This window comes from Mixophyes fleayi, chromosome 1, assembly GCF_038048845.1.
Source record: "Mixophyes fleayi isolate aMixFle1 chromosome 1, aMixFle1.hap1, whole genome shotgun sequence".
Lineage (NCBI taxonomy): Eukaryota > Metazoa > Chordata > Amphibia > Anura > Limnodynastidae > Mixophyes > Mixophyes fleayi.
The window spans coordinates 103,496,587-103,508,693 of NC_134402.1; the positions used below are offsets into that span (position 1 = coordinate 103,496,587).

At 37.9% G+C, this 12,107-nt stretch overlaps 1 protein-coding gene across 1 annotated transcript in view; it reads left to right on the forward strand.

Moving 5' to 3' along the window:
- The window catches only part of LRBA (LPS responsive beige-like anchor protein), a 478,343-nt gene that overhangs the window by 28,618 nt on the left and 437,618 nt on the right, over positions 1-12,107 (forward strand). Inside the window, exons 2-6 of the mRNA XM_075198883.1 lie at positions 787-1,018; positions 2,385-2,485; positions 4,002-4,097; positions 8,176-8,297; positions 8,959-9,085. Coding sequence (XP_075054984.1) covers positions 787-1,018; positions 2,385-2,485; positions 4,002-4,097; positions 8,176-8,297; positions 8,959-9,085 — 678 coding nt within the window. The remainder of the gene's footprint in view (positions 1-786; positions 1,019-2,384; positions 2,486-4,001; positions 4,098-8,175; positions 8,298-8,958; positions 9,086-12,107) is intronic.

A 12,107-nucleotide genomic window follows, 5' to 3' on the forward strand; every position in this document is an offset into this window, starting at 1 on the left:
TTATATGCACCTTGTGTGCTTGTCCTTTTGCAACTATATTCCCAACTCCAAATCTCTGCAACTTAATTCCCACAAACTGATCATCAGGTGAATGCTTTGCCCGTGTTGTGTTAAAGCTGCTTTACAGTTAAAATATATTATTTAGTCAGTCACTACTTCAGTATGGGGCTGTTTTATGTTGCATATACTACCATATGATGTTCCTTGCAGCTGCATACTATTTTTGGCTTTTTGTTGCGTGTTGTGACAGACTGCGTGTAATAATGTGAAGCCATTAGTGTGCGGTTACAATTCTGTGCAGCAGTGTTAGGAAGGATGTTGTACACCTCATAGTTGGAAAGTAAATATGTGAACAGGTAAAAAGATTTCATGACTATAATGAACATTTTATCCCTGTTCAGTCTGCAAATAAAAAGTCTGTTATTGAACACTTGTATTTGGTGGTTCAACAGGCAGCTGAAACATTCTATTGCATTAAAATTGTCTGTATTGCAATAAGGGATACACATTTTACATATGGGAATTTGTACTGCATTTAAGATGTCTTACTTCTCCCTGAAATGTTCTAGTAAATTTAAATGGACAAATGGCAAATTAACATGTTTACTGAACTGATCTTAATGCCTTTTTGTTTACTGAACCGTGCTTAAAAATTCTATTAAAAAAATCGGTTTGGGGTGTTGCTGTAGATATTCCCCCCTTTCATGTCTTACAGTTAATGTTAACTAGGTTTTTGTGTGATGCTGGCTGATCATACTAATGATATTTGTTAATATTATGTTACAGCTTGTAGGAGGACAATTTGATCTGGAGATGAATTTCATCATACAAGAGGGGGAGAGCATTTTCTGTATGGTTGAACTGTTGAACAAATGTGATGTTACCTGCCAAGCAGAAATTTGCAGCATCTTCACTGCCATCTTGAAGAAAAGCATTCGCAATCTCCTGATCTGCACGGAAGTCGGCTTGGTTGAACAAATTTTGAATATAATCGACAAAGTTGACAGCATGATTGCAGGTAATAATATAATTTAATGCTCCCATCTAGAGAATGTTGTTAAATCAGTAACATGAGTAACACATATATGTTCCCGCTGTTATCAAAAGGCAAATAACAGACTGGGATTGTGTTTTAAGCCTTAATCTAGCCCCATATGTTGCCTGCTGGACAGTCTGTCCGATCCATGGATGGATTGATCTGTAATCAATGTGGTTGTACATGCAGTTGGCTAGTTTGCACAGATCCAGCAATCAGGTGTTGCACTGAGGGAGCCAATCCTATTGTCTCTCTCTGGTCTGCCCTCCTCTTACAGATTGGCTAGTGGCCGCAAACAAACTAATGGAGGCCATCAGCTGATCCAATTTTCCAATCTGACATATCTGTTCTGATCCAAATGGATCAGATTTAGATTGGGTATTATGATGTCAGATAGTAAACTGACTGTCAATTTGGTAAAAATGTCCAAATTAGCTTTGTACATCTGCAAGCGGCCAGCTTTCGTTTCTCTCTGATATTCTAGCATGTAATGACCTGGGCAGTTGCCAAAACAGTAGAGTAAGACTTTGGACCCTAGTGTCTAATCTATCACACTGTTCTTCGTTAGAGATAGACAATCTGCCAAAGCAGAGTAGTGCAGAAGCTGTTGGTGTTGGTTTTTTATTTACTCTATTGAAATGTAACCTATCGATAATGGTGCAGCTTAAATATTACACCATGTCGTATGCTTAAGCCTACTAAATTTTTGTTGAATACCCGTGTGTGTGTGAAAATTACAGGATAATGTTGATTTAAATAAAAAGCATGCAAAAGTTAAAAGGAAACATAACTTCAAACCTAATAATTTAATAAGATTGCAGAAGATTGTAGACATTTTACTGCTTAAATGTTGCACAGCCTGTGACCCTCCTCCGATAGCACTTTGCACCACCTCGTCATATCCTAGTTATATAAAGCGTCTCCCTCATCTGCAGCGTTTTTGCTGGGTGTCATTACAGATTCCCCCCCCAGCATTTTACAGTGGTTATACCTGTGCTCCTACATAATGAAGCAATGGTCAAAATTATTTTGGCAAATACAGGGCTGTGGCTCTGATACTATAATTGCACAAGCTCTAATCCTGGGAGTCTGCTGTGGCAAATTTTGGGACATGCACTGCAGTAGGCCCTGTCTCTACAGGCTGTTCATTTTTAATAAAAAATTAGCATTGCAAGGAAATAGTTCAGTCGTTAAATTGTGCTTAATTTGCCATGGCAAACTAATGTTTTTTTGTTTTTTTCCAGACCTGCATGCTTAATAACCTTTATAATCTTACTCTGTGTTTCAAGAACTTTTATTGTGTCACTTTACTGCATGAACATCACTTTCTATGTATTACTGGTTGCAGATCTTTTGGTGGACATGTTGGGTGTTTTGGCGAGCTACAGTCTCACTGTCCGTGAGCTAAAGCTGTTTTTCAGTAAGCTGCAAGGAGAAAAGGGCCATTGGGTGAGAGATACAGTTTACATTTGGTTACATATGTATGTATTGTCCTAGGGCCTGATTCATTAAGGATCTAAACTTGAGAAACTTCTTATTTCAGTCTCCTGGACAAAACCATGTTACAATGCAAGGGGTGCAAATTAGTATTCTGTTTTGCACATAAGTTAAATACTGCCTGTTTTTTCATGTAGCACACAAATACTTGATAACTTATTTGTACACTGAAATTTAAAGTTGATATTTTTGTGCTACATGAAAAAACAATCGGTATTTAACTTATGTGCAAAACAGTCTCGGGTTTTGTCCCGGAGACTGAAATAAGAAGTTTCTCAAGTTTAGATCCTTAATGAATCAGGCCCACTGTCATTATATCGCATATGCTTATTAGTTTTCTTCTCTGCATTAATGTAGTTACAAATGTAAGGGATTAAGTACTTATGGTCGGTTTCTGGCAGCCTGGTACAACAAATTTAAACGACAATACAAATCCAGTAATTATATTTAGTCCAAAGTGATTTTAAGATTCTGATGGTTAAAATTACTCTACTGAAATGTTGGGTCCCAGAATATATACTTTTTTTAATTAAAGAAAAAAAAAAAAGTTTGCTTAGATTCTCATTGAAACCATATGTAGTAAATGAAGGGAGCAAAATATATAAATCCATAAATTTACAGATTGTACTTATTGTGGCAATTCCCATATTTATACATACATACATACATACATACATACATACATTCATGTGCCCATGGTGGAACTGGCATAAGGGGAATGTTGTAGAAATGTAAAATGGAATCCTTCAGTTGAGATGGGTGTTACGGTGAAATTAGGGGCTTTGGGCATGTAGCGCATCTTAGATAATGGTATCTGTTGATGAGCTTGAGGAAACAATTATTCATTGCTGGAGATGCTTTCATAACTCGCTACACATCTAATCACTTCTTTGGGTGACTTCTAAAAATAAAAAGTGAATATTATCAAAGTTTAGCGAATGATCCCTGTAACGTTTTATTTGTGTGGCGTGGGACTGATGTAGAATTCAGGCTGCAGTGGGAGATAGGACTTATCCATGTCCACCACTGTCCTGTGCATCTTGTTCCTGTCTTTGTGCATGCAACGTAACGCGGAGACATGCTACTGCAGCGGAGCCACGTGCCCTAACTTTGCACTCACTTTAAAGTGTTAACTTGTAGGAGTTGTTGTCACAGGGGAACTGGTTCCTCTGACGGGCACATTTTTGTAAAGAAATCGTCGTGACTGAGCCCTTATGGTGATATCACTTGGGGGTATATTTACTAAACTGCATGTTTGAAATAGTGGAGATGTTGCTTATAGCAACCAATCAGATTCTAGTTATCATTTACTTAGTACATTCTACAAAATGACAGCTACAATCTGATTGGTTGCTATAGGCAGCATCTCCACTTTTTCAAACCCACAGTTTTGAGGTTGAAACCTTATTGAGCAGCATTAACAGTCGTATTACACTTATTTTCATGCATTTGTATCCATTCTCTTTAGCCTCCACATGCAGTAAAGCTATTGTCTGTGTTAAAGTACATGCCTCAGAAGTATGGTCCTGATGCCTTTTTCAACTTTCCTGGAAAGAGTGCTGCAGTAAGTAAGATGTGCCTTGACTGCTCTGCCTTATTATCACTCTGTATTCCACAATGCCACAAACGTGTGTGTTACTGTAGCAATGTCATCTGTTTATCCTTTTATTTAAAAGCTTTGATTTAATACACTTGTTTCCAATTATAATGATAAGCTTTGTCTATGGAGACAAAGCTGACACATGTAGCATGGAGCAGTTTGTGTATCCATTTTTTACTTTAAATAACTTTTCATGAGGTTATCAGTATTATTATATAGTTCAAAGCTGGTAATTAGAGTGTGTTTTTTTAAGAACTCCTCTAATGTGCACCTATGCAATGGCTCTCTGCACCATTGTATATTCTGTGATTGTGAAAGTGCTGATTATTAAATGTGTGGGATGGTTTATGTAGCTAAGAATATACGATCTATTAAGTTCTGACAGTGACAGGCAGTGTTATCTTTGACTAGTATGTGTTTAGTAATGTGACCTGTTGGTTAAGTGATTGTGTGTGGCTCATACAGCTTGTCATAAAATATCTTCACCCAGGCACTAAAGATGATGTGAGTATTGCATGGTTTTTATTGTATGCTGACTAATGGTTACTTCAGTTTAATGTCTGTATAGCAAAACAATTTATAAAGCGTTCTATGTGTATTGGAGAAATGATAAAATGTTTAACTGTCCCAATCTCCACTCTAAGCCACACTCGCTCCACTTGTTTCAGCTGAGCAATGTTCCACTTAGAATGTAAGCTCTCTAATAAGCCGGGTTCTTCATTCCCTTTGTTTTCATGTCTGCATTTTTCTCCTTCATCCACTCTGGGGAACACTGCTACCATGGGGTTGTATGAGGGCGCATGGAGTTGGCACTTAAATAGTTAACCAAGTTTGCTGCTGACTCCTCCCCTCTGCAACCCCACAGACCTCAGTTTTGTTTAAGTGCCTAAGGAGTTGGGCTGTGTTTAGTACTTTAGATTTTATTATTTTTCTTGTTCTATTCTAGTAATGTTAGGTGAGGATAAGTGTTGAATAACATTTTTTTTCCGCTTAGGTTTCTAATGGAACTATGTTCCGTTTTTATTTAAAAAAAAAAAAAAAAAAAAAAAGACCAGCAGTAAAATCTTTAGACTGCGGGTAATGACAGAGCTATGCGGCTGTCACTGCGCTGTACCAACAGGTCCGACGCTGCACTCAGTTGAGGATCCGCCATGTTGGGAGATGCCAAGTGCCCTGCTGAGGCAGAGATGGGACTTGGATCTCACATAGCCCTAGGAAGGATTCCGAATGGGCATTGATACAGGAGCACAACGCAGTGCGGCAGCCTGGGCTGATAGAGGCTTCCTTTGGGCGTTTGAACCATCAGATAGCAGGGAGTGAGAGATTCTCCGTCTGACAGTGATATGTTCCGGAGCGGGAGATATTCACTTCTTTTCCTGTTATCGCAGTCGGAGGCACCTCAGAGAGTTCTACTGCTGCTGGCTTCTCCTCACAATTCCTCATTGTGTCAGCTAAGTACCCCATAGGGGATATATATATTAAAAAAAAAACCAAGCAAAAAAAACACCAGTGCTGGGAGTGTAAAGGAGACCCCCCCCCCCCCCCCCCTGCTGATTTGGTACACTCCAACGGCGGGAAAAGTCAGCTAGAGTTTACCTCAGAGGACTCCTGATTGAAATAATGGAGAGTCCATCTGCTGCTGACTTCTCTTCACTGACAATTGCACTAAGTACCCCAGTTCTTTTGATATAAGTCAGCAGATATAGATAGATAGATATAGATATCTATATCATACATGTAAATGTTTGTTTATGTGTATATATACGTGTTTATAAAAGGCATATGGGGTTATAAGTAGACTCTATCTGCACTTAGTTTAATTTTCACAATATCTTACACTTTTACATTATTATTACCACAGATATTTATATTCCTGTTTTGAGGCGAACAGCCAGAGTCAGAACTAGTAATTCTTTTGTTGTATTTTTCTCTGTGAAAGTTGCCTAATCTGTATTTTTATTTTTTTAAAAAGAGAGAGAAATGTCTGATAAGAACAAGAATTCTTGTGCAGAATTTTATACCTGTTCAGAATGTTCTGTCAAATTATCTGTGGGGCAAATAGACCAGGTGGTCATCTGTGCTCAGTGTGACACTGTCCTCAGCAGCTAAGTGCCCCACTGGGGAATAGCTAGTTTAATGAGGTTCCTTGTGGTAATAGAGAGAAGAATGTATGTGTGTGTGTATATGTGTGTATGTATATGTATGTATGTATGTGTGTGTGTGTGTGTGTGTATAGATATATATATATATATATATATATATATATATATATATATATATATATATATATATATATATATATATATATATATATATATATATATATATATATATATTATATTATATTTTCTACTGTTTAGTTGTATTATAGAAGTCTCTGAAGTTAATGGAGACAGTGTTTTAACTGAGTGTTCAGTCAATGATTGAGATATTATTAAATGTATTCAGAGATTGATTTCCATACTGTTTTGAGGCGTTAGCCAGGGTCAAAACAATAGTGATTATACTATCTATTATCTCTGTGGTCTGATTGTTTATGGCCTGTCTGTTTATTTTTAAATAATAACATATAAAAACTGAGGAGGAGCATGTTATTTTCCTATAGGACTGCTCCCCCTTCACAAATTGGTATGTTCATTGAAGCCAATTTACGGAACTGGACAGTAGACAGTTGCAGAATCTCCTGAGCAGTTTTACCTCAGACACTGATCAACTGTATACTGTGTGTGACTGACAGGCTGCTCTCTATCAGCAGTAGGCTGTGTCTGTCTGACAGGTTGCTTTCTATCTGCGGGTACTCTGCCCTAGACCTGGTTCTGGAGGGTTGAGTACCTCACATCTGTTTTTTCCTTACACATATCTGTGCAAATAGAATATTTACGAATTCCTTTACATAGTTATCAACTTATTGTTGAGATTCTTCTATTGTGGGGATTATTCTGTTATATATATTAACACAACATTGTTTGCCCTGTGGGATTTGAACCATTATTGAGGTTCTTCAGCGGTCTCCATTCAAACCTGGATCTACTCAACGCGTGTCGGAGCTTGGAGTCTTGTCCCATAAGGTTCTTTATCTGGTGTTCCATGAGAATAGGACGGTTCATAGGACCGTACCTACTTTCTTGCCTAGGGTGTTTCCTGTTTTTTATTTAAATCATGAGATCGTGTTTCTGGCCTTTAGAGAAGGGATTGCGCCTTCTTTCTGGACGTTGTCCGGGCTTTACGGGTTTATGTGGACAGGACTTCTGCTGGCTGCAGGGCTGACTTTTTTTTTCTTTTTGTTCTTTACGAACTTCATAGGAGAGGTTGTCCGTCCACCAAGCAGACCACTGTTCGTCAGCTCAGATCTATGATTAAGCTTGCTTATGTGTGTAGAAATCTACCTGTGCCTCAGGTTCTCACTGTGCACTCTACCTGTGCGGTGGGAGCTTCCTGGGCTGCTCGCCATGAAGCATCTGCAGACCAGCTGGTTAGGGCGGCGACCTGGTCCTCCGTTCACAAGGTTTTACCAGTTCAACATTTATTCAGTCTGCGGATGCCAGTTTCGGTCGCAGTGTCTTGTGGGCTAGTAGACCAGAGATTTCCCACCCCTAGTGGCTACTTTAGAAGGTCCCCTTGGTAGCAGTGTCCCCCAGAGTGGATGAAGGAGCAAAGAAGATTTTTGTACTTGCATTAAATCTTTCTTCGTTTCTGCTTTCCCTCCCTATTGCTGTTCTATGGTTAGTTGTGGTGTTGAGCCCTTTTCTTGGGACTTTAGGATTACTGCGGTCTGTGCGGTTCTAGACGGGAGCAGCAGCAAACTTAGTTGTTAACTATTTAAGTGCTAACTCCATGCGCCCTCATACAACCCCATGGTAGCAGTCCCCCAGATGGAATCGGAGAAAGAGATTTTAGGTACAAAAATCTTCTTATTTTGTCTACCTTGTATGGCCCTGTTTTTTCTATGTACTGTTTTCTCTACTGTATGGCACTTCGGAGCACTGTGACGCCTCACAAATCTTTATTAATAATAATATGAATAATTTAATTTTATATTTAGGCCATTGCCTTACCTCCAATAGCTAAATGGCCATATCAGAATGGATTCACGTTTCACACTTGGCTAAGGATGGATCCAGTAAACAACATCAATGTGGACAAGGCAAAACCATATTTATATTGGTGAGTGTGGTACTTCCTTCTACTCTGCGGCCTGAGCTTGTGAGAGGGGGATGGTGTTACAGACATATTAAGTGAAGGGTGATGGGATTGGCTTCCAAACTTGCGGCTACAGTTAGGTTTATTTGTGTTCAGAATTTAATTTATAATGTAGGTTATTTTGGGATAAAAACAAACCTGGTCTCTTCTGGTAATGTATATTAGTCAGATACATGCTGCTATTGGATCTTATATCTCATTTTAGAAATAAAAGCTTTGTGCACTGTTGGGGTGGGTTAGAGGTGTATATAAAAGATCTGCATTCTGGCCATTGCATGACAAGTTTGAGTAAGATACATTTGCAGATGTGTGTTTTCTAGGATATAAGGTACTGTGAAAATATGTGGCTGCAAGGTACTGCCCATTCTATGTAGGAGCAGAATTTATGCTTTGTTAGTAATTTATTTACTGATGTGTGTAACCCAAAATACTGACTCCTCTGACAGGATCTATACCTGTATAATAGCTAAATTGGACAGTTGGCTTTGGTTGAACAGCTTATGGGGCTCAGTGTGCCCTGCTTCTGGTCATTAGCAAAGCTGAATTTCTCCCAGTCCTGATTGAAATTGTATAAAAAATATTCGTTATCACTCACTATTCTATTCCTTTTTTTTTTTTTTTTTAGTTTCAGAACAAACAAAGGACTTGGCTATTCTGCTCATTTTGTTGGTGGTTGTTTAATTGTCACATCCATAAAGTCCAAAGGAAAAGGGTTCCAGCACTGCGTGAAGTTTGATTTCAAGCCACAGAAGGTGCGAATAGTTTTTGTTAATTATCTTTTATATTGGTCTTTTTTTGTGTGCTTAAGATTTCCTAACCAGTTTTACGTTTTGGTATAACAAAAAAAAAATAAAAAAAAAATACCATGGATCAAAAGCAAGCAACAGAATTTTTCTGTAGGTAGACTGTGTTAGGACACCAATGCCAACCCCTACATACATTGTGTCAGTGAAGATTCGATCCCACTGAGAAATGTCTTGGGTTTTTGTGTGAACGGAGTGCCATTTAAGGTCCTCTTAAGGATGACCAGTCTGATATAAGTTACATTGATTGGGTTAGTAGACGATGGGTTAAATTGTTTGTAGTATTGTATTCATGCATTAATATGGCAGATTTTTTTTTTTGTCATATTTCACAGTGAGGGGCAATACTTGAGGCCTTAGGATGTGCTTAGACTTTCGTTTTTTTAACCCTTGTGTGGCACTCAAAAATCCATCAGGTTTTCAAACAGATTATAAATGGAATAATATACCCCATACTTTATAATATAAGGAGAATTTAGATATGGAGTTACGTGGCTGTAAGCAGTGTGTTTTTTTTATACAGGTCACATAAGTCTGAGGTGATTTCAGATATCCATAATCATTTACAGTGCATAATACCTTTATAATACTCTGTCTTCCTAATGAAATAGAAAGTAATGACATAACTCACATATTTGGAAGCAATTACTTCAGAACTCGATTTATATAAATGTTTATACCTACATTAACATGTGTATTCTAAATGCATCAGATAAGCGTAGAAAAAGGTTTTGTCGTGTTCTTACAAATGCCATCACATGTGTACACCATAAAAGTATACTTAGCTGTGGTGTCTTTACTCGCAGCTCATGTGAACTGATGATGTGATTTGTTTGGAAAAAATTTTCCCCCCACTACGCTGACCAATACAATCCAAAATTGCGTTTTGACACCACTTTACTTGCTATCATGTTCAGTTTGGAACAAGATATTAGTAAGCGCTCAAATCGCAAGTCTGAGTAAGCCCTTAGGATCTTTGTTCAATTTTAGTGTACAAAGGATCAGTTGTGGTTATTTTATTTGTGGTGAACAAAGGAATTGTATTATTTTTTATTGCAGTATGTCACGAACACGCTCCCAGCTGCCTTGACTTTGGGGTGTTTGCTGTATGAGGTCACACAATTCCAGCCCGCAGTCTCTCTTTACCTATCGCACAGGTTATAGACCTACTGACTCGCCCCTAAACAGCGCTCACACCTCACACACTTCAGGTTTGCTACCACCTATTGAATATGGGCAATAGTACCCCAATATACTGGCACACAAGGCTTCTAGCTGCTCACAGACTAGCAAGACCCACACCAGCAAGCAAAGGGTTAACTCTTCACACCTCCAGACTGTTACACAAATGTAAATGCAAGCACACACAGCTTGTTAATCAAATGTATTAACAAATCACACATTGGCATTCAAAGTGTTAATTTGGTCGAGCTATTTATTCTTAACAGGTTAATGGATTCGTTAGAGTATCAAGGACATAACACATTAAATGATAGATTTAATAAACAAAAGTACAGGGCATATAGATATAAAAAATTATTAATAAACAATAGATTGAGATAACATGCACAAGCAAAACGGTTTAAAATAAAAGGGGTTACATTCAGAGTGTCACTTACATGAATTGCATACTCTGTGCCATGTTAAATTGGCAAGGAAGATGGAAAGCTTATCAACGTGGATTGATTTTCCCAACAAGTCTGACACTTCCCCACCTGTCTCCGCCCCCAAGGGTTGGGTCTGTCATACTTTTTTCAATCAACATTTGCATGTTGCCTGATTTACTACCCAATTCTGCTATTTGACCTAACTTTTCTGTGGAGCGTCACACAGACCCAATTTAATTATTAATAAATCTCTTATGACTTTGTCCATCTTTTGATACCAAACATGATGACATTTTGACAATGTGACATATCTTTGGAAAAGGTATGTGATTTTAGATGTTTACTGATACCACCCGTACCTGTCATTCACAACCCTGGTGTGATTTCTGCTTCTCAGAATGGAGTAGCACCCAGATTTCCCAAAACATGAACTATGAAGACATTTTCCTTTTGAAGCTCATATTTCTATATACCTGTATAGGCCTTGAAAATTCTGCTTTGGGCTGCAAGGATGTCCAGCTGTGACCGGCCCAACAAAGTCTACTCAGGGGTCCAAAAACTAACTTGTGTCAGGATATATCTCACAGCAAAAGCCCTATGAAGCTGCTACAGGTGACATGGTTATCTTCTCACACTGGAATGTGCAAATCCGAATATAACAGACTTTCTGTCGTCACATTTTACACTTTAGCTAAACTTATCAATGGATTAAGTTGATATAAGATATTTACACTGCAGTTATGATTTATCCCTTATAACTGTAAGTTCTCTATGTTCACGACAAAGTATATATTTTTTTATTTCAGTATATAGTTAATCTATGTAATTATTTATATAAATTAAATTATACTGAAATATTAATTAAAACAGCAACTGTTACAGTATTACACTGTAGTTTATTCACTATTCTCTATCTTGTACAACTTTTTTGCTATTCTTTTATAGGGAATATTTTAATTTTAATGTTCTCACAGTAATTTGTTTATAGAGCATATCAATAAAAAAAAAAAGTGTTTAATATTCTTTTGTGGACCACAAATAAAATAACCACAACTGTTCCTTTGTACATTAAATATATCTATTTAGTGTTTGAGTGGTAGCATCCCCATAACATTATGAATAAAAATGGAAAAATTAGGCAGTAAATAAGGGATGAGGGTCCTAACTAACTGAATATGGAAGAGGGAACGCAGCAGTGAGGTCCAGGAGGATGAGCACGGAGAAGTGATGATCTATTTACAGCATAGACTTGGCTGTGAGTGTGCACTAAGTGCAATATTGGGTGCCAGAAGAGTGAGATAGACAGATACACAAATCGCTCAAGTAGGTCTGTGACTGTTTGTCAGTGTGAATGATGAAAGCAC